The sequence below is a fragment of the Coloeus monedula genome, assembly GCF_965178545.1.
Source record: "Coloeus monedula genome assembly, chromosome: 14".
NCBI lineage: Eukaryota > Metazoa > Chordata > Aves > Passeriformes > Corvidae > Coloeus > Coloeus monedula.
Window position 1 is genome coordinate 9445190 of NC_138794.1, and position 23490 is coordinate 9468679.

At 41.6% G+C, this 23490-nt stretch overlaps 2 protein-coding genes across 4 annotated transcripts in view; one reads left to right on the forward strand and one right to left on the reverse strand.

The window, feature by feature from the left end:
• The first annotated feature begins 1358 nt into the window (after positions 1–1358).
• On the forward strand, positions 1359–12424 carry PGPEP1L (pyroglutamyl-peptidase I like). The gene is made up of 5 exons (XM_082290567.1): positions 1359–1616; positions 4230–4282; positions 10329–10445; positions 10901–11130; positions 12061–12424. The coding sequence occupies exons 1-5, from the start codon at positions 1583–1585 to the stop codon at positions 12248–12250; spliced, it is 624 nt and encodes a 207-aa protein (XP_082146693.1). The 5' UTR covers positions 1359–1582; the 3' UTR covers positions 12251–12424.
• A 1382-nt stretch (positions 12425–13806) lies between these two features.
• The window catches only part of IGF1R (insulin like growth factor 1 receptor), a 173630-nt gene continuing 163946 nt past the window's right edge, over positions 13807–23490 (reverse strand). For 2 of the 3 annotated variants that reach the window (XM_082290807.1, XM_082290806.1), the window contains exon 21: positions 13807–21265. In XM_082290807.1, coding sequence (XP_082146933.1) covers positions 20899–21265 — 367 coding nt within the window. In that variant the 3' untranslated portion in view covers positions 13807–20898. The remainder of the gene's footprint in view (positions 21266–23490) is intronic. The other variant, XR_014226817.1, reaches the window with a different exon arrangement.

A 23490-nucleotide genomic window follows, 5' to 3' on the forward strand; every position in this document is an offset into this window, starting at 1 on the left:
TAATTAAGCAACTATAGGCCTTAAATCTTGCTTTATTCCTTACAACTGCTTTGTTCATTAGACCACCCTGTACTTAGATTTAAAAAAAAAAAAATCCAGCACAAATCAAAAATAACTATGAGAAGACTGGTATGTCATTGCCCTGTTCAGAATCATAGGAAGTGTTTTAATGACTGGTCAAGCAGAAAAATTAATGGATAAAAATCTTGACATAGGAGTATGAAGTACTGTAGGATTTTAAAAGTAATTCAGTACTACCAGTGGCAGATTTCACCTTATTTAAAGCTGCAGAAAGCTCTGCTTCTTGTATTAGAAGCTCCTCAGCCCCCAGCAGCCAGCAAAAGTTAATTCTGCAAGTTGTGTTAGTCGGGGAAAGAAATGGATGGTGGAGTCAGTCTTTTAAATAAAGTGAATCCACAAAATTTTTTTGTGTCTCAGCACAGGACTGTTTAAATGACAGACACAGGTCATAGCTCCAAACCTCATTCAGCCACCACCCAACCCAAGGGATTTCTTCAGAGATTTTTTTTCCCCCCTAAGGTCTCACAATTACGAGCTCTCTTGAGATAATATAGTGGCTTTCTATTCTTAGCCTATTTCTCCCCTTCCTCTCTCCTTCCCTCCCTCTCTCTCTCTCTCACACACACACACATACACTTCCTACTCAAAACAAGACCCAGTGAAACCCTCTGCCCACATAGTTATAATTCCCAAGAGAACTTGCATATGCTTTTGTTTTGGGCAGTGACAATGTGCATATGTTTTGATTTCAGGCCCCCCCCCCACTGGCTCTCAGGCTCCACTTTAATGAAGACAGATCAGCTCTTAAACTCACCAGTTTCAGCAAGCTATAACCCAGCTTCTAGAGTTCCTCTGACCTTGCAAGTTGGAGTGAGATTTTCTAACATGTTGCCTGTTAAAGAATATTACTGAGTAAATGTTTTGGTTTAGCAAATACACACGTTTTCCTATTGGTGTTTGGTTTTAAAAGTGTGCAGTGCTTGGACTCTTTCATAAAAAGCCGGAGATAAAGATCAAGAGTAGTAAATCAGGTAAGTGCTGTGAAGAGGAACAGCAAAGTTACCCCTGAGTTTAAGTTAGTAACAAAAAGTCCAAGAACAGTGGAAATGGAGAGATAAGTTTTTGTAGTTGTCATTCCTCACCATTGAAGTGAATTCCAACTGCTAAAACCAGAATACCCACAGAAATATAATAAAACTGATGCAATGAATTTTCTGTTTATTTGCACATAAACAAGTGATGAAAAATATTGCTGGATATTTTGCAAGAAATTTCTTTGGGCTTTTCCTCTTCTTCCTAAATACTCCATGCCTGTGAAAGGAAAGAATTCAGGGCAGTCAGCCAGTCAGCCAGTCAGTCAGACTTCTCTCTTTAATAGAGGCGTAATAATTTTTGCTTTAAAAGTTACATGAGTCACAAATCATCCCTGTCATGTGAAGCCAGACTCATCACAGTTGGAAGAAAAAAGGTGCTCCAAATGAAGTTTGCCACAGATACCTGAATTATAATACTGTTTGGAACTGAAAGACAACAAGATTCCACCTTCTGGAGCATAGATTTCATGGATTCAGATTCCAACACTGTGGTGGTGACTGGTAAGATTTTTATTTTATTCTTTGAGCCAGAGATGGTATGCACGCATGCTTGATCTTTGTCATAAACAATTTCCTGGAGGGAAAAACAGTAGCAAATGGTCATACTAACATTTCCAAATGGAAAATAACTTGCTTTGCCTTCCTAAGAAAAATCAGATGCATGTCAGAGGAAACAGACTGCAGTCTGCCCTTTTTACTGCCATCCAGTTTGGTTTGTTGTTCATTCTCTCCATGTTTTAATCTTTGTTGACATTCTCTCTGATCCAAACCACATAGCTCAAGGCAGTGTAGGCTACTATTAGATAAAGCTTACCCAAAAGAAGCTCTGAAGCAAGAAAACCAGGTTGCATCACAACGTCATACAGTCAGTGTCCAGAATTAGAGCAGCACATGGCAACTTTCAGGGGCTCAGTTTCATGGCAAGGTAAGGGAGTTTTAAACAGAAGATGCTGCCTCATCACTGCTAAACTAAACCATTCCATTTAAATATACCAAAGGAACATGCCTGAACATGCAGCACGAGGGACCAAATTTGGAGTTTCTCTTGCTGGCTCCAACTACTACAGCATCACAGAGGCAGAACCACCAGCTCAGAGAGTGCTGAGCTTTAAAAGGTTAAAGCTCCTAAGGAATGCCGCTGCTTGCTGTTCCTCTTGTTGCCACTGGCTCATCTAAGGGCAATCATTACACATATCTTGACATGTGAGTTGCTGGATAATTTTCCACTGCAGGTCATCTGAGGACATAAGAATGAGGGTGAAGCTACATCAAAGAGATTTGCATCTTGCTGTTTTCAATTAAACACTTTTTTTTTTAATAGCTGCAAGATGGGCAGAACTAGTCTGGCTTGCTCCAGACATAACTGCAGATGAGCTGGATGGGAGTGCAGGAGAGGGAGGGCATGAGGTATTTGCTAACCTCCTAAAAGGCCAACAGTCTGGTTCTCTCCTATGATATTTATGGCACATACCCTTGTCGGGAACACTTCTTAGCACCCTGTTAGTTTTTTCTCCCTTTAGATCACCATTTATGTCCAGAAATCTACTTGGTCAAAAAGTTTTAGACTAGTTAAGACACAAGTGCATCTTTAATCTACTACAGAGATTATCACAGCATGTCTCTGTCACATTTTCACCTGCTCAGAATATAAACCTGCTGGCAGGGAGCCCAGTTAATTATATGGTGCCCAATAACATTCAGCCAGTTACCTCTCCACATTGCTGCAGGTATTGCAGTAAAACTCTCATATATTTAGTCATTTTTCATAGAACAATTTATCCTAAGCAGTAGTTTCTTAGGGTCACCACTGACACACGTGTTTCATTGTGAGCTACCTAATAACTTCATTATAATTCTGCAGTTCTGCACACACAGGTACAGAAACTTGTACAACTACAGCTCCAAAATGGAGCAGGTGCCACCCTAATGTTGCTCTCAAAGCAGAGTGGGACTAATGGGGTTTTATGTTCCCTGTAAATGTGAAATGAGCACCATTTTCTTTCTTCCCTCCCCATAGTAGAAACTCAAATCTGGAGAAAACATTGTCAAAAATATTAGTACCATCGTGCTTTTCATAACATTAAAGAGAAAAGATGGAGCAGTTATGAAATAAGTATTAACAAATTAAGAAATTCTTAAAGTCTAGCGCTAATTAAGCTGTCACAAGCCTGCATTTAGGCTTAATTGTCTCCACATACAAGTAGCTTTCACTGTGCAAAATAGCAATCATATGCTGTCAAGTATTTATTTGTCCATTTAAGGATTTTAAATATTTAAGAGTTTTAGCATTAAAACCATTTCACAAATTCATTTTCCTGACACCCAGTATCTAGGACTTGGCAACAGTCTGGATTGAGAACAGTAATTGAGATTAATAAAGATAGTGGGAGTTCTCCATCAAACATTTTAATGACAAAATGCCCATCTGCTCAAAATTAGTTTTCTTTCCTTTTTATTAAAAAAAAATCTTTCACAAAAAAGGATGCATAAAATTGAATGTAATACTTCAGAGTGAAAGTGTTCTTTCCCCTTTTCTCCTCTCTTTTCCTGGGGGAAAAAGTGAAATAAGATTTTTCCCAGCATCACAAAAAAGCACACTTTCCCTGATAGAAAACTCTAAGTTTTCATTACTTGGGGTTTAAATAAATTACAAATTAAATAAATATTGCTATTTCAAACATTTTCATTAAATATGCTTATCTTCATCTTCATGAGCTTTAACAATAAGAATGATACATTAACTGTGACCTGGGAGTATTTAAAACCATAACTTTTAATAGTGGTATTTCTATGGATGATGATCCTTCCCCAAAACCATCATTTACATGATCTGTCCTATTGGTTCCACTACATTTACCAGCTTTAGTTAAGGCTCTCTCATAAGAAAGCCTTGACATGAATGAAGATTGCAGGATTAGTTCTTCTATCAGTGAAGATACAAAATGAAAATACTATTCCCTTAAGTGTTATAAAGGCTAAATCCTATCTAAAAAACTCAACCTCCATAACCAAAAATAGGAAGATAAAGAACAAATACGTGTGTGCAGACATATCGGCACCCAATCTGCAATAGCAGAGTAAGCACAGGTTAAAACAACCTTTCTTTCTTTTCAGGTTTTGGTCCCTTCAGACAATACCTGCTCAATTCTAGCTGGGAAGCAGTGAAGGTAAGCATTTTAAAAAAAAAAGGAGGGAGGCTTTATTTTTTAGGGATCTCAACACAAACTGGTTTTAGGCTTTCCATTCCCTTAAATTGACTCATTAAACAGAATTTTACCCAGGGTGCCTTCTCTACAACTATTACATATGCCACGGGTTGTGTCTGTCTTCAGTAAACCAATCATCTCTCCTACCACAGTTCATTTTATCATATCTGTGTGAGGTGGTTTCCTTCTCACACACGTGTAGCCTATTGGGTTCTCACTGCCTGCTTCAGGAACACAGAACCTAAACTGTGCCAGTTCTAAGTGTGAGTTCACATTTCGGCTTTGGCTTCCACTTTCAAATGACAGTGAAGTCTACAGTCACACTGAAAACAAGGTCATTCTGAGGTTTTTTCCCTCCACACACCTTGACTAGCAGTAACGAGTCTCAAATGCTGTCTGGAAAATTCCTGCTTGTTTCCTAAATCTGTGTATTAGAACAAATTTAGCTGGGGGATACAAAGACAAGGTTTGGATACCTGGCTTTCAGCATCAACTGATTCATTCTCCCTGTCATAGAAAATGGCCTTTCCTGGAGTCCAGTTACTCTCATAAGGTACCTATGAACAGAGTTATTGTGAGAGGATCTTCCACATAAGTTTTTAGCAATCCCAAGGTAGAAAGAAGGTTACAGAATGAAATCTGAAACTAGTGGGGAAACAGTCAGAGTAGTAAAATTGAATTGGAGCGTTGGTCCAAAATGTGCAAGAAATGACAGATAATACTGGTAAAAAAACCCAAAGGGACTGTGTTCTATTATGAAGACTGAAACAAGTCCATACATTTTTTAAATTCTTTTGGACACTGAAATGAGAAAGGCAGCTATAGGAAAGTGTTAGTAATGATAAAAAGGTGATGGCCCTACAGGACTATAACCATAGTACAAATTTTGGTAACAGCTACTGAATATCTGTTTTGAAAACGAAATGCACTCAAGCCAAGTAAAACAAGGAACCAGTATGTTTTTCCAAAGACCAAAGCTATAGCAATTCCACCAACACATACATCTTTTCTATCCTAGCTTTGTTGGGTGAAGAATGCCGAGTGCAGCTTGGCATTTGGTAGAATAAATCTATTGCCCCCTCCAAGTCATAAGGGATGTTATCCCTGTAGGCTAACAAGAAACAAAAGTACTTCTGTGATACCTTTCCACACCCCAGTCATGACAGGAGACACATAAATTATCTTAACTCCAGCGTGACATGTGCCCTAAACCATAAATATTTGTCAGTTGACAGCGTTCTTGCTCATTATTTCCTGATTCTTATTGGTTCTAATTTTGGGTGCAAGATCATCCTCTTCTGACTGAAAAGAGAGCATGTTCTTTATCTGCAAGCAAAACAGCCTCAAGCGAGAATGCACCGATGGGATGAGTTTTCTGTAACAATGCCATGAGCTGGCTACGCCAGGGAGTTACGTAACAAGGGCCACAGCATTCCATAACAAAACAGATGTCAGTCCTTGTGTACGGAGGAGAACAAATCCATTTCCCTCTGATGTGGCACCCTCTATGTGGAATTAATTTGTATTCTGACTGGGGATGCTGTTTTGGTTTCCTATTCCCTGGCAAAGGTGGTTAATTCAGGCAATTCAGAGAAATCTGCTGCAAATCTGGAAGTACTTTGAATTTTGATAGGCTTCTCCACACTAAATAGCAATCTCATAGTATTGTTCCATTGGCCTCATTCATAGGAGTAGCCCTATGATCTTTGGGAAGCTTATGCACATATATTAAAGATAGCAAAATTTAGTATTTACATCTGGAAGTAATCCTGTCTTGGCTTGGGGTATCTGCATGGATCACTGGAGTGACATAAAACCCTCCTGCCAAAACCCTCTTTGCTGTGAACCACGCAAGTGTGCACTCAGATTCATCCTCGGAAACCTGCTGAGCAGCCAGAACAGACCTACTAAATATGACTGATCAGGCTTAATGCCTTTGTAGGATTACCCAGAACTATCCTCATTATTACCCCAAAATGAAGTAGGTGCTTATCAAAAGCCTGCATACCACAGCACCCTCAGTGATGATGTAATGCTGATATATGCAGTCTTAAAAGTTCACATCCCAGAAGGGTCCTCAAAAGCATCTGAAATCCTGTAAAAATACATTTAAGAGTTCCAGTCTCCTAATTCCAAAGCATAGCCTCACTCTTCGTGCTTTTGAAATGGATCCTTTGCCAAAGAGCAATGGCTGCCCTTCTGTGAGCAATACTTACTCACAACTGCTTCCTTAAAATCCCTGTTACCAGCTCCTCCACAAGATGTTGCTGATGGGATCAGCTGTTCTCCTGAACCTCTGTTCTTGCTGTGGGAAGGATCAGAGATTGATCTAGTGAGCACACAGCCCATTCCAATAGCCACATCCCTTCTATGTTCTTACTGGACACTCAGGAAAATATTGTTTCTCTTAAAAATTAACTGTTTACTACTACTACTACCTTTTTGGTGAATAAGCCAATTTTCCTTGAAGTCCTCCTAAATCCAATGATAAATCTTGGTAAAACTCTGCAAATCTCTATATCTGCTGGTTTAAAAAGAGTATTTGTCCTGAATTGCCTCTTTTATAATATGAAGATATAATTTTCCAACAACATGAGGAATACCCCATTGTTTTTGCATGGACCCAAGTTCTCATCACAGCACAAGACTCTCACACAAGGCCTTCATCAGCATTGCATTCATCATCCATGGAATTTTTGCTTCTCAGCAGGTACTCCTCAAGTGTTCAGGGAAAAGGGGATCAAATGGATCTGAAAGTACAGGCAAACCTGTCAATTCAGGGTCATGGAGAAAAGCTTCAGAGCTCTTCCAGACACCATCACATGGCCCAACATGGTTGTCTAGCACTAGAAAGACAGCTTGTCTTTTAGAAACCTGTCTCACTAAGTTTTTCATGGTTCTCATAACTTCATTCACCTGAAATACCCTCTTAAAATATGCACGAAAGCTCTGCCAGCAACACTTTTAACTCTGGAAGTGCAGGACATTCTCACTAAAGGAAAACACCACCAGGTATTTACTCTGCATTTGCTGACAGATCACACTGAGTTAGCACAGTGTGTTAGTGCTGCAGCACCACATGGGACCTTCAGAATCCCAGATCCCCTGATTTATTTATTCCATACTACAGATTGATTGTCCCACCTAATAACCCTTGATCCAGCCGTGTTTCTGTGTCTCCTCCAGAAGGTCCTGTCTGCAGCTTGGCAGCAAAATAACCTATCAGGGCAGTCCACCATCAAGGTCAAAGTCCCCAGTTAATAGGGCACAAATATAAATTGAGTGACAACATTCATAGTAATTAAACTGTTAGTGCAAAGAACAGGTCACATTTCCAACTGCTTCTGGGAACTATGTCTGCTATCAGGAGATGAGGATCAGATCTCCCAGTGCAGCTTTTTATCCTGCCACTGACCATGTGGTCCTTGGAAATCTGTCATTTAATCTGTCTCTCTCCCTCTCTGCTTTAGTTTCATCATCTGTGAAACTAAGACATTCCTATTTAGTGCTTTCATTTATGTTTTGGAACTTTCTTGAAAGCTTTAAGAAGGTATCTACAGGGTTAGAAAAAAACCAACCCAAAACAACAAAAAGCCTGAACCAAACACATAAACAAAACCCCACGAACCAGCCACACAAAACACCTCTGTTTGCAATGTACTTGCAGTCTGGCTGGGGCAACTGAAAACTTCTGGTTTCCTTTCTGCACCAACACAAGCAGTTCACAAAATTAACACACACAACTGGCTTCCCAGCAACCCAAATCAGTGAGAACTCAGGCAAAATCAGTGATGTTTTCTGGAGTTTTCTAGATGCTCAAGCTGTTTCCAACATGCAATGAGATACCCAGCACCAACCTGAGCACAGTGCTGTGCAAATCACTTCTCTTTGGGCTGGAACACCAGTGGACCAGGACTATGACCAGAGTTCACCAACAGCTCAAGGTCAGCAGCTGATAATGCTGGATTTCTTCTCCTTTCTAGAAGAACTTCCTAAAAAAGAATCTTCATGTATTCTTTTGAACCCCTTTTCCCACAAAACAGTCCTCCAAAACTTTTCTCCTCCTTTGAAATTTCCTTTCCTGTTTCAACTACAAAAGACAGGCACTTGTGTACTGAACCTACTCACCAGTGTGAGCTCTAGTTTCCAGGTGCAGCTACCCTTCTCTAACCATTTTCAGTCTCCCACCTTAAATGCAAAATTGGTTCTGGTTAAAGCTGAGACAAGGAACAACCTTTTTTATTTTGCTCCATGTTTACACAGCATCTGGTCTATCAGGGTGTAAGCCCATGGCTGGGAGTTTTAGACAACACAGTAATACACATTATTGACAACACACTGAAATTGCTTCAGACATAGAGAACCATCTTCCTTTGACACCAATTCTCAGCCCTTTGCTATTGGCCAGCTTCAGTTTTGTCCTGCACAAAAGTATTTCTGTGTGTTTCAGCCATGACAACTGGTGACAACAGAATGTCTTGACCCAGAGAGCACGAGAGGAGAACAGCATTACAGCTGGCTTTGGGTCTCCATGTTCTGCACCAAAGTTAGGGGTAGTCGAGTCCTCTAAGCCTCACAGTTGAAAAGAAGGAATCTCATTAAATGTAAAAATTAAAAATGCATTGGAAAAGAAAATGCTAATTGTGAACCAGCTGGGGTTTTCTTGTGTGGAGGCTCAGGCACAGTACAGCATTCTTCAGCGAGATGATGCAATGGGCTCTCAAAGGCTGTCAGCGCCCACAGGAAAAAAGGCTGGCACTGTTCTCCAAATGTGTTTACTTCCCTGCAGGCATTGTTTCCTTGCTTGTGTCAAATAGTTTATTGAGCACAGCTAATCAATGCTTCCGCTGACAAGAAAATTGGAACAGTTTATATAGGAAGCGAGTGTTGAAGGGCAAATTTCCCAGAACTGTGGGCCTCATCCGCAGGGCTATCCTGAGTGAGAAATGAGAACCTGAGAAGACAATGACACTGAATACAGTTACAGGTTTCTTGGGCTAATCAGACACCTCCACTTTTGCCTGCTCCCCCTAAAAAACTTCACGTGTACCATCCTTTGGTAGCAGCTTACTCAAATGGAACACAGATTTTCAACCACCATTTTCCTCTTCTGGGACAAAGCTTTCCACCTCAGATGAATTCCTTCTGCATCCTGCCACTGCAGCTGCTTACCTTCTACTGAGGCCAATGCCTTGTTTGTTAGCCCTGTTCCACTGACAAAATCATTTCAAGTCACTTCCATGGGACATTTATTCTCCAGACCATCTTCCAACCACCTGGCCAACCTGCTACTTTGAAGGGTGCCTGTGTTCCATTCACCTCAATTCTGGGCACAATTGTTTTCTTAGGGAAAATTGGTCCTGTGTGGAAATTCAACTGTACATAATTGACAGAGAAGTAACATCTCAGTGACATTTCCTTTTACTAGAGAAACATTCTAGACCAAAAAATTAGATTAAACTCATTCTAAATGTGACTTCCTCATATTGACAGTGACCTTCAGCATAGGTTACCTGAACCTGGTCAAGCCAGCAGATCTCATGTCCCTGGAGTGAAAAAGTCATGCTTAACGTGAATTCTCATTGTTTTTGTCTCTTGGCAGTGCACTTTTTCTACCAGATCTTTCAGAGAAACAGCTCTCACCTACAGCAAATGCTTTCATGTGTGGAGCTTTTCTGAGAAACGCTGTCTCATGGTTCCCCAGGGACCAGTCCCTAAGCAATAACCCTCCCACCCACTGGAGACTGAGCATCTCTTTGGAAAACACAACAATGGCTCCACACGAACGGACGTGACATTAGGAAACTGTTTAGCACATTTTAGTCTCTTCCAGTTAAAAGAGAGGGAGCAACCACAAAACAAGTTTCATTGCAGACCAATGTTCAGGAACCATGGGCTTAGGTGTAGCTCTTTCAGGTGTTTTCTCAGTTGAATCAGCCCAGTTTCTTTATCACAGTCAGAAATCCAATGCTCCTTCAAGTCCTCAGTGGCTTTTTTGTAAACACAGGAGCTGTCCAAGAGAGGCCTTGGTGAAAACATCAATCTCCAGATCATGCAGCTGCCAGTGGTTTACCAAAAAGCCAAGGAGCAAGTCTGCAAGATATGGACAACTCTTCAGCCACTGGTGGGTAATGACAGTGTTACACAATTTCCTCCCCTCCCCTGAATACAATGAAAAAAATCTCTAAGAGAGTATTGCAAAACATCAAACAACTCTGGAAAGTGACTATTGAAACTGTGATCAAGGTTCCAAGCTGAAATTTGGAGCACACACTAATTAGCATGCTGGTTTAACCCCATGGTATTTAAACAGCATAACTGATGCTGAACAAAGGCAAAGAAAAAATCTACCATAAACTGCAAAAAAGGTGCTGCAGCTCTGACTAGACACAACAAAAACTACAGCCTAATTTGGTTCTCATTTATAATCCCTTATCAAAGTTTTCTTTAGACATGAGCAAGACTCTCCACCTTGAAGCCAGTAATTCACATAATGCTTGGCCCTTTTGCATCACATGTTTTTAAAAAAACAGGTCTCATTTTAAATTTCCTGTTATTCACTCTGGTGGGAAAAACCAGCTTACAGTTCACGTTGGGCTGGCTTCATCCGCCACAGCGCTCATCATCCTGGAGCAGTGTGGGAAGAACAAAGGCTACCAGGAGAGAGATGCTTGTGGTTTTCACCCAGAAGGTGCCTGCTGCGTGCTAGATGGCCCAGAAAAGATTGAATCTACAATTAATATGAAGACTCTCTGGAAAAATATCTCAGTGGAAGGGATTGATATCATCCTGTCCAGAGACGCAGGAAGGTAAACATCGCGTATCAGGGGCTCACAGAAACAGCTCAATCCACTCATTTAACCTTGGGGAATCTTTGCCCTGACCTTCTGTCCAACCAAAATCACTCTGAAGCAAAGTCTTCAGAGGCACAAGTATGAGACTGGGATGAATTGAAATTTTATGTAAAGCAGCCGTCATGAAAAACTACAGCCAGTAAATATTTTTCCATAGATTTGTAAATTCCAAACAAAACAAGTTCCAACACTGCACACCCTGTGATGAACAACCCCAGTAAACCTCAGCTATTAAGAGAGTCTGAAAGCAACACCGACTAGTAGCAGATTTTAATCTATTTTTCTCAACTGGGAGGGATACAAAATGTAAATAGATACACAGGAGAACAGCAATTACAGGTACTGTTAGAACCAGGTCTGTGATTTCATTATGTGTTCCAGTAGAACTTGAAGCAATTTTCTACTATGCTAATCTTCACTGGAAAGGAAAACAAAATCGAAATTTTTATTTTATTTTAAATAAGAATCAGCTAGTCTTAGCCCTTAAATTCAGGATTTGCACCTGCATTGTAAGAGGTAGAATGATAAGAAAAAACCCCTTCAGACAGGGAGATTTTATGACTTAGGCATAAACTGTGTTACATGGCTGTAGTTTCCAGCAGGGTGTGTTACCCTTCCCACCCCACAAGAATGCCTGTCTTGTGATATTTTTTTTTATTTAAAGTTCTTTGTGGGTGGGTGTCTGAGAAACCAAACCATCAGATAAGCAACATTTGTTTCACAAACTTGGTTTATTTCAGCATTTCCTTTATTCACTAAGCAAATATGTTCTTAATAATTTCATAAACCAGATCTGGTTTGGCTACTTAGAATATTTAAATTTAATCAAAGTTTACTGAGCCCTTAATTTAGGTTTCTTGTTTTGTTTTGTTCTTAATATTGCAGGTACATCTGTGATTACACCTACTACACTTCTCTGTATAATGGCAATGGAAGAGCTGCTTTGATCCATGTCCCTCCATTATCTGAATCAGTAACAGCAGAATTTCTAGGAAAAGCATTACAGACCATTATCTTAGCAATGTTAGAACAGTGTGTGGAACAAAGAAAGATGGATCATGTAAGAAAAAAATGATGATTTCTTAGAATGTAATTCCTTACCTCTGAAATGAAACATATCTAAAGATTATTAAAAACCCACACACAAAGGATTTTATAGCCCATGTTATTTTCAGTGAAATTTCCTTGCAAAACCCAACCAACCGTTTGCATCTCTTAGAAGAGGCTTGAGGGAAAAAACCCAAATGATTGGCAGTTCATATTGCTAACAATAAAGTTGTTCAGATTTCAGAAAGTGTGAAACTGAATTGACATTTTACATGCTTAATTCTGGTTCTGTTGGTTAGGAAGACGTTAATAAAGACTTGCTGACCCCAGATGGATGTTCACAGCTCTAAGGATTCAGCACAGGATGGATGTTAACAGAGATCCCCCTCAGCCCCTGTCTGAGTCCAGAGAGTTCAGCCCACAAAAAACATGGGTATGGGAGACACCAAAACACACTTGGGGATTCTGGTATGTGAAGTTTTACAATTCTCTTTTACTGGCCTGCTGTAGTTGCCACTTTCCACATCAGCAATGGGCTCTGACCCAGAGTGACTTCAGAGTACAGAGAAAACTGGAATCCAGCAGGATCTATAATGCTCTTGGTAATGGGTTTCAACCCAAAACCACCACTTTCCCCAAGTTCTCAGTGCCTGTCCCAAGAAAATACCATAGCCCTTCCACAGAGCACAGCCCAAAGGCACATCCAACAGCTAACCTGTCCCAAGAGAGGCAATCCTGAAGCACTGCACTGTGGGAAGGGTCAGGGCATGTGATGGTAGCTACAGAATGGGAACCAAAGGAGATCCCACACTGTAAAACATGGGATCAGGCTCTTCCACATCCCAAACAGCACCATACAGATGTGCTGGGTACCACAGAGGGTCACAGCACTGCCCTTTAGCACACAGAGAACATCCACACTCTCTGTAATCCTGCTGCCAGAACACAAGGAGAAGATGAAATCAGTCAGAAGAACAGCACAGCAGCAGCTTAATCTGGACACCTGGGATTTCTTGAGGGAAACAAAAGCCTGTTCCTCAAGCACCATCAGTAAAAAGGACAAGAGACAAACACAACAGCACAGGCAGCTGACGGGGCTTTGGGCCACCATCGAGCCTTGCTTCAGTCAACACATTGAAGACAAAGTCTGAGGATATGGCAACACCAAGATAAGGCTGATTTTCTTGCCTGTCTTTTCCAGTGTTACAGAAAGCTGATAACCAGGTGCTGTCTGGCTGAATGCCTCACATGGGGATTGCTGTGCAGGTAAATAAGTAACTAACAATGCTCACCTTATTCACAGGAACCGCTTTGTGCAAAACTGCTGAAATCTCAGCCAGAAAGGATCCAAAAGCTCGGTGTCTCTGGATGAAAATGCTTTTGATTTCAACCAAACAACGGCAGTACTGACCCCTTTTGAGAGCAGCTCAATTAAATGCAGCCAGAAAGGGCAGAGGAAAACCAGAGCAGCTTTACTCTGAGTTTTCTAACCTGTGCTTGCTTTGCATAAGGAGCAACAAAATCACAAACAGGCAAATGCATACAGAATTCTTTTATTTAACTTAAATCATGTAGTACTGAAACTACTAGAAAAAAGCAGAGTAAGAGAAACTAAAGGAGCCTTAGCTTCAGCCATTCAAAATAGACAAAGTTTCTTCTTTTCATAATGTAAAGAATCCCGAGTATATCGCAGTAACAGGAATAAATTCTTACAACAGAATATACAAAAACATTTTGAAATTTTTTAATCTACTGATTCATTTTAATATAAACACAGGAATTTCTTTAGGAATAATTTATACACAGCAAGTCTTTTTATGTAATAAATTGGCCATGTTATTGTTTAATTTTCTCTTAAAAAAATTTAAACAAGAAAAATTGGAAAATGTATTTGCAACTGCATCCATTCCTTAGCACTTTCTAGTTTTGCTTTTGTCCCAGAGGTAGACAAACTCTGGCCAATCCTTTCATCTCAAACCTCACTGGTTCAGAAAACAGAAGTGAAAGGTGTCCCTGTCCATAGCAGAGGGGTTGGATCTTCAATATTCTTAAATAACAATAAATAGGGACCCTGCCTTGCTCATTTCAACAAAGCTTCCAATGGTACTCAACAGCTTTAGAGGCCGCATACAAACATTTAAAGAGATAAGAAATTTGCAAAGAGTTCTTTAATAGCAGTTACGAAAACCATCTTCCCTCTTTCCCTTATGCAGTCGCATCCTTCAAAGCACAAGGCCCCCGTGGCACAGGTGCTGAGCGGCCCCGGAGAGCCTGGGGAGCAGCAAACCCTGCTCTGTTTCCCTGACCAGTGAGGTTCTTGTAATCCATGAAGGTAACTGCCCTAGACAGTGAAGTGAAATGACCAGGTAAGATGATCCCACCCCAACCAGAGGGCTCTGGAAGACCAGGATACTGAAGATACAGAACATTTTCCCAACTCCTTTTCTCACTCGCTGTATACTGGGTCACAAAGCTTGGGCGGGACGGGGGAGAGGGACAAGCCATGAATCGGACAAGTCAGCAATTCCTTTTTGGCATATTGTAAAGCTAACTAGTAACTGGTACCATGGAAAAACTGATCACAGACAGACACACCCACACACAGACACAGAAAAGTGCCTTTAAATTATATTTTAGGCATTTATAAACTACAAACATTTTATAAAATTATTCTATGTACTTACAAAATGCAATGAAACATTTAATTAGTTCTTGTAAACCAGATCTTTGTCAACTGACTACCCGTAATCTACTGGACTTAAAGCCCTATTGAAAATGCTAATTAATGGTTACTAATCAACGGAACGCATACCCAAAAAAAATATATGAGCACACACGCATATGCACACACACAAACTAGTGAAGTCCTAAGGTACTTGCAAAACAGGCCGACTGTAGGTGAGACAGATCCGCACAGGCCGATGACCAACCACTGTCACGTTTCTGGTAAGGAATTTACCGCTCCAGCTGCAAAGTCCAGAGATTTATTCACAAGTACCAACGATGAGAATTGTGACACCTGAGCGCTGATGCTGTCCCACAGATTAAGCTCAGGATACTACCTCAAACTTCTGCCAAGCCCTGTGTCTCTGTAAATCCCCATTGCTGCATCCTTTGTTTTCAGGTGTCTCCCCACAAACTCCTCCATGCTGACTGACCCGGTTGCTCCATGTCAGAGGCTGTTCAGCACCTCTGAGCAACCAGTTCTGAACTGAGGTGTCCTTCGAAGCCCTCCTGCCTACTTGAGTTCTGTATCTTCAGCACCCCTGGCCACTTGTGTTGTTTCTACACACCATTCTTCAATCCTTGTCTGCACATCTACTCACGGGTTAAGTTGCAATATCTGGCTTTATCACTGGTTAGTAAGGAGTGGATCCCTTGCACTTCCTCCACTGTTGTTCAGCCCAGTGATTGAATACACGGTTGACAAACAAAATAACAGGAAACAAGTGTTACTTGTACTAATGGAATGAAAAGGGTTTAAATATATATATCTATATTATAGATATACATATGCAGATATATATATGTATATATAGATATATATGTATGGAGTTACACCAATAATAGGAGTGTTCACTTAGACTTGGATTGTACCGAACACCCCTCAGCAGCTCCCAGAGGGCCTGACAGCAGCTCCCTCTGGTCACCAGTTGTCCTGGGCAAACTGGGCTTTCTTTCCTTTAAAAAACCAAGAGGAGCATCAGTGCGGCCACACCTGGAACCACACAGTACTTGGCACCAGCTAGGAGGAGCAGGGGCGTAATACAGGGTGGCTCCACACTTTGCACCGCGCTCGGCTGCTGCCTCTGGTTTATCATCCCCCCAAGGAGCACCTGATTTAGTGCCACAGCTGTGTTTGCACAGGAATCGTGTTCCCTTGCAACCAAACCACCTCCTCTGCCACGGGCACTCTGAAATGCCAGTGAGAAGAGACCCGGAGCCGAGCCCTGCAATCCCAGCCGCCTGCTCCCCTTGGCAACGCCAACTCGTTATCCCACTGCATTGAAACATCATGGTGCCATTCGTCAAAATGCTGGTTTTCAGGGCTGGGTGGGCTTTTTTGTTTAATTTATAAACAAACTGGATTACTTTAACTTTATTCAAACATAGCTGAAGTTCTAAATAAATTTTCCATACCAGACAAGCCAGTGGTCTCAGGGAAGAACAACATTACAAACCATATTATGACTCTATCAAGCCAACATTAATTCTCAGTTGTTCACATGCACAAACAACTCGATTTACTGTCCAAGGGAAGTCTGCATGAAAACCCATGTGAATAAAGCTATTCAAAATGCACAAAACACAACAAAAAAAGCAATGGAAACAAACAGAACGAAAAAAGGAATTAAGCTTGAATTGCAAACACAGAACGCAATGGTATCATGAAGGTGGTTTGGTCCAGGAGAGCTGACTGCCATCACGCACACGGACGCGAGGCCTCGTGGCTGTCTTCTACTGAAGTGTTTTTTGAAATGCTTCTCGTGATGCTACGTCATTAGTGTTTCTTCCTAATGCATTGTAAAACCACCTATGTACAATTCTACAAACCAGTAACTTGGACAGTTTTAACAAAACCCTCCTAGCCAGCTGAAAGATCTGAGGATCTCCAGTTGTGGTAATCAATATGTGCAAGGAAGGGGAACAGCCACTGCACCCAAAGGTCACTGGAACATCATCAAACATGGAAAACAAAACCAATCTAGTGAAAACTTCCAATTTTGCTGGTTTCTCAGGACTAGGGAGAAATGCTCCCTCCAAAGACAAACTGTAGTAATTAACCACAGTGCCGTGTGTCCAAGAGGCCGCGTACAACTCCAAGTAGCCAAGCACCACATTACTCAGATACCACAACCAACACCTGCACAAACAGCTGCCAGAGCTGGAAAAAAGGAAACATTATACATTAAGTTGATGGCAAGCTCCTGTTAGTCCTGTGTGCTTGTAAACCAGTTACACGCTGTCAGAGGGCAATTAAAATTTGATGGCTGGTCCATCAGAATCCACAGCTACAATGCGTATAAACAGGGGAAGAAAAGGGAACTGACTTTTTACTGGCACATTAAAAGAAATCAATTCAATGTTAGTTTCGAAGGGAAAAAAAAAAATCAGTGCTCTCATCAAACAGAAGCAGCAAAGACCAAAGCTGTAAATTTGATGTAGTATTATCATCGGCAGCCTGTGACAGGTTTTGGTCAAGAAAGCAATGCCATCATGTATGAGCCAATTTATTTTTGTGTTCTGATTCAGCCAAGTATCTTTCTGATGCTTGTGACATCTGAGCAAGAACTGGCAGGAATGACTTAGCCCATTCTACAGGACAAACAGAAAGACCATTCCCTTTAGTATTTCTTCTAGACCTTCAAACATTGTAAACATTTGCTTTCTGTAACAGATTTCAGGAAATACTCACAATTTGAAGTTCCCATATCAGGTCAGCTGCGTTTCCACTCATCCAAACATGCAGCATTTTGCTGCTGACCCAAGGGCTGCTGTGACAGCACATTAGAAAGCCTCTGTGTTTCCTTAAAGAATGGTCACCCTAAGTCAGACAACTCTTGGATTTCTCCTCACAACAACAAATCTGAAAAAATTGGGAGAAACCCCTTGGAATTGAGGCAAATATTCTGAGGTGACCCTCTGTGACAGGCAGTGACTCTTCCCCTCCAGAACCTAGAGCATGTGGTATATGGAGTGAGAGGTTACCAGTATCAACGGCATTTATTGGCTGCTGAGAAATGTGAGATGTATTTTTTTTATATACACACATATAAAAAAATAAGAGTGAGGTAGATAAATGTTTGAAAAAAAAAATCAAAAACTGTCCCCCTGTCATACTCTAAAACCCTTATCTCAGTATTTAAATTCATTATGGGGCATCTCTACAGTGATTTAAACTGATATCACAAAAATAAATAAAAAATCCTACATAGAATACCTTCTTAATTAACTTTTTTGTCTTTTTCATTTTCAAAAGGGAGAAATAACTATGGGACAGAGGCAAGAGAAGATAATGGGACCTAAACTACACAAGCAAAAAGCACTACAAACTTTTAAAAATCTCCAGTCAAAACTAGCAATCAGTATATTTTAACTCATTGTTCTTACTCAAAAGATTTAAAACATTTCCATCCCAGAACCACCTCTTCCTGCCATCGTTTGGTTGGATCAGTGCTAAACAAAGGCCTAGACTGGAACTAAGGTAAGATGAGCAACTGGTACGACTCCTTGGGTGTCGACTTCCTGATGGCCCCTCCTTCCCCTCTCACCAAGGCTTCTGCAACTGAACAAACAAGCTCACTCGTTCTTTTGTTCTGAGGTTTGGTCTATGATTTAAGCCACAAGCTTGGACTTGTACAGGTTTCCATAGCTGCCAACGCTTCACTGTTTGCCTGCCAAGCCACCGGCCCCAGCTCCCAGCTTCCCACCAGACCCACAGAAACAGCATGGGGGCTTCCCTTTGGTTGGGGGTGGTTTTCTTCACCAGAGGTGTCAAGTGCAGCCCAGGTGCCCTCCAGGAGGGCTTTTCTCCACAAGGGCTTCCCCATCAGGAAGGTGAAGAGCTGGGGTTGGCTGGAGCCAGGTGATCGATGGCCACCCTAGGAATGCCTGGCATCGCCAGCTGCACCTGGCACAGCTCTTGTTCAGAGGGTGGAAGGGTTAAAAGAGTCTTTTTAAGGATCAGTGACCCAAAAGCCTAATGTCTGCTGTTGTACCCAACTAATAATTTAAAAAGAATACATGTACGGTTGTGTGTCTGTGTGGGAATGGGTGGGTGAATGTGTGCCACGACCAGAACAAGCGGGGAGGGCAGGAGGGGTAGGACCCTTGTACAACAATGAATATAAACACTGAACAAGAATGTACTAAATAGTTAACCTTTTGTTTCTGACCTGAGTTTGTATCACGCCTTGCACTGTAAGAGACTCGCGTGCTGTCTGGGCAGAGGTTAGTGGGAAGGAAGGAAAACTGGGGCTTAAAAACACCACACCACAGCACTGCCAGAGTGTTCCCGTGCGGGGTGTCCCTTCTTTCTCCTTGTCCCCCTCCAAAGCCCTGTAGCCCACACAGCCAAGATGATGTAAAACAACTAATGGGGGGAGGGGGGGGCGGGTAAAAAAAAAAGAGGAGGAAATGTATTTATAAAAAGGCATTAAACAGTTCATGGCAAATCATATGAAAGGTATCAGTTACTGGGAAGGAGGAAGTAAAAGTTACACACTATAGTACAAAGCATAAGAAAATTTGTTGAAGTGGAAGGGAAGGGAAGGAGGGCAGACCTGAAGGTTTTCATAGATTAAATCCACAAAGATAAAGAACAAAAAAAATAGCAGCTTTTTTCTGTACAGACATATAGATGAGTATCTGAACCGTAAAAAAGTTATAAAAGTGACACAAAAGACAATGTGTATGCAAATGATCCATGGTCTAACATAGAACTGCAAGACCCTTCGAGAAGTCTTAATAATAAAGAGAAAAGGTCAACAAAGCATCATATACTTGAATCCGGTTACTGCTTTTTTTTGTCTTCTCCAATTTATGTTTCTAGGTGTTTTTTCCTTGCAAGCCTGTGAAGGAAGGCAGGCTGCAACGATGGAGATCTCGGCCGCTTATTTTCAGGTTTTTCGTAACTCACTTTTGGCGGGCGGTTGACATTTTTTGTATGAAATGCACATTTGTTTAGCTCACCACTGCCAGGTTTGTCCAGAATTCACTGGGATGGGGACAGGGGTGGAGGGAGGGCTGGTTCTTTACCCCATCCCTTTTATCTTCTCCATCACAAGAAAAAAAAATCATCACATTTTGTCCAGTTTTGAAAAAAGATCTAGACAATTTGAGTTTTTTAGGTTTTTTTTTTTAAATACCAGTGCATGACTGAATAGAACATATTGGTCAGGATCTGTTTTGAACAGAGCAGTTGATTACTGTGCTCCTTCCATTTCTACAAAAAAAAAAAAAAAAAAAAAAAAGAAACCAAAAAAACAAATGAAAACAAAACACAAAGAGTTCATTTTTTTGGCAAAATTTGGCAGCGTTGAAAATGGTAACAGCCTTGGACGAATGATGGCCCTTTTTTATTCTTTTACACGTTCCTAAAAAGATTAAAGAGCAACATTAAAAATCCAGTCTCTTTTAGTTTAGGGGTTTTTTTGTGGGGGGGTTTTTTTGTTTGTTTGTGGTTTTTTTTATAAAGACCTACAGTGTTAGGCAGGTGCTTGCAGGGGTACCGGGAACCACCTGGCCTGCGATATCTTTGATCTGATGAAAGTGCTGTACGGTTGAACTTGCACGCAGATATGTTTCCCATTATGAAGCAAGAAGAGAGACAGAAAGAAAGAGAAAGAAGAGAGAGGAGAGAGGAGAGAGAGAGAGACATCAGATCTCAAGTTTTCTGTTGCTATTAAGTGTTAACATTAAGAGTTTTAAAAGGCCAACTGTGTGCCCCATGACTGGAGTCCTTGACTGAAACAAACATCTGCTTGCATATTGAAAAAAAAGAAAAATACGGTAACTCGTTTACTGAAAAAAGGGTTCTCCCAAGTGCAGCTATGGCAGTTCTGAAGATCCACTGAGGTACAGTAGGCTTTTGAATATATTGTGATTTTCTTTCTTTCTTCCCCCAATGCCTGTGTTTGTGTGTGTTTTGTTTCTGTGAGGCTCTGGCTCCGAGGATCAGCAGGCCGAGGACTGGGGCAGCGGCAGGGCCCTCTCGTTCTTGCGGCCCCCGTTCATGTGCGCGTACGGCTGTCGCTCCTCAAAGCTGGCCCGAAGGACCACCACGCCGGGGCCGTTCTCGGCCTTGTGTCCTGAGTGCTTGTCAGTGGGTTGGAGGGTGGAGGAGGGGTCTAAAGGAATGCTCTCCATGTTTTCAGTCTCCAGGTCAAGTTCCTCTGTGTCCGGAGGCTTGTTCTCTTCACTGTAGAAGAAGGAGACCTCTTTGAAGGCTGGATCCAGCTCATCTTTGATGCTACCGATGATTTCCAGGAAGGAGGGTCTCATCTTCGGGTTGTACTGCCAGCACATGCGCATCAGTTCAAACCTGGGCAGGGAACACACAGGAAAAACATTTACTGAGGTGTTTTAGAGCCAGGATTGAGTTGGACCACGCGCTTTAGAGAATCATTCCATTCCCTTTGAAGCCAAAGTGACAGAACTTTCACAGGCTGAGATCCTCAGGGTTGTGGGTTCAATACCCATAACATGCAATTTACTTAAGAGTTGGACTTGATGATCCTGGTGGGCCCCCTCCAACTCAAAACATTCTGTGAATGCCTGTGTCACATTTCCACCTTCCTTCTCATCACCCATTTACTCCTATACCTCCTAGCTCACTTTTTCCGCTCCCTCCCACACACCTGCCCACATCTCGTGTCTTACGGGTTCCTGACATTCAGAACTATTTCATACTTCTATTCCAACTTGGTATTTCTCTTTTTCCTCTGAATTACCCTGTGCTTACTCAGCCATAAGCTACATGATTGCGCCTCTTGGAGTATCTTTTTCAAACAACTCATCCCACCCCATCAATACTGGCTTGAAAAAAAAAATTAAAATAGGAAACACACACAAGGTAAATCACCGCCTTTTTCCCCTGAAAGAAGAAAATTACATTAACTGTAATCCCCAGTGGACATTTGCCAATCTCAAAGACATTCTCTAATCTTTTTATTTTAAAATTAGGCTGTTTTCATTTACAGCCAGGGATGCATTAATATTTTACGGAGTGTGAGATCATCTGTTTAAGCACATCCATGATTAGATCTGTACAATGTCCCATGCTGGCAAAACAAAACCACAAAATGAAACAGTAATACAGACATAATGAAAACAGCATTTTCATGACACAGCAAAATTGGATATTCCCAGGAGATTGCCCTGAGCTTTAAACATAACACAAGAAAGGATTTCACCGTCTGTGAAGGTGGAATAGGGATGTCTTCTGTTAACACAGTGCAGTAATAGGACAAATTTAAGTAAGAAAAGACAGATTAGCATTAATTCTTTGAGCCAATCCTCTGTGTACACAGTGCTCAGAGGAACACGCTGTGTGGAGGAAGTCACTGCTGGCCAAAACTACTACTCTCTGCTAGAGTAAGAATGGATCTAAAAATAAAATAAAGCCAAGAAATCCCTCAGTTAAGGTGATGCATTGGAAAATCCTTCATGTCTCTGACTCACCTGCCAGCACTGGGACCTGCAGCTCCAGTCAGACCCCCTTGGCTTGCCAGGGTTTATTTCCCCACCTCTACCAGCCTTTCCTTAAGCCAGGTCACTTAAGCTTTAAGCTTTAATTCTAGACAACAACAATACCATATTTCCAACTTCCACAGACTTTCAGAGCTCAAACAAGCAATTCTATTTGATCTTTTCATTAGCTCTCGCTGCTTTGTTCCCTCGGTTTACCAGATCTCTGCATCAGCGTGGAAAGATTTTATTTTATTTTTAAGTTAAAAAGACAAAAACAAACTAAAAAAACTAAAAAAAAAAAAAAATCACTCTTTTTGAATATGACCGAAGTCCATCCTAGAGTAATGTCCCTGCTCTAGAACAAACCTTCCAACAGGACTGACACTGATCTGGAAAACCCTGTGCTCTGCAGCCCATGGTGGGTCTGGAGAGAGTTCGGGAACCCTGGCCTGAAGCAAAACCCCAGCAAAGAAAGCCCCTCTCCAGAAACTCAGGAAATTGGGAAATACTGTTGCACCTCCACTGTGTTCTCAGCTGACATAAACCAGCAGAGAGGGGAAGTGGCTGTGTTTGGGCTGCAAACACTGCTGAGTGCTTCAACCAAACCCAAAGCAATCTTCACTGAAGTGCATCTAAAGTGCCCACTATCCCTGCCAGAGCTCCACTGGCACCGCTCCGCGTGAACAAACGTCAGCCACCTGAGCATGGCCTTGTGACACCCAACAAGAGCTGGCAAAACCAGTCTGTGCTGGGAGAACTCCCCGGGTACTCAATGCTGCATTGTAACCGCACGTAGACACGTAAACACTGCCCAACTCCTGCTTGTTTTTGAGTCTGTAAAAAGCCTTTCAGAGCAAAAGCGGAGCCAGACTATAAAACTGCACCGTACCCTCACCCACAAGCAGGGAGGAAAGCTTGAGACATAAATATATAAAATCCATTTCTGTTACTTCATTGCTGTTTCCCTTCCAGCTGACTGCTGCGTCCCTGAATAGAAGCTTGGCTGGAGCCAGGAACTCTGGATATTTGCTGGCGCTGTGCCCCGAGGCCTAAGGGCAATGCTAAGGAGATACCACA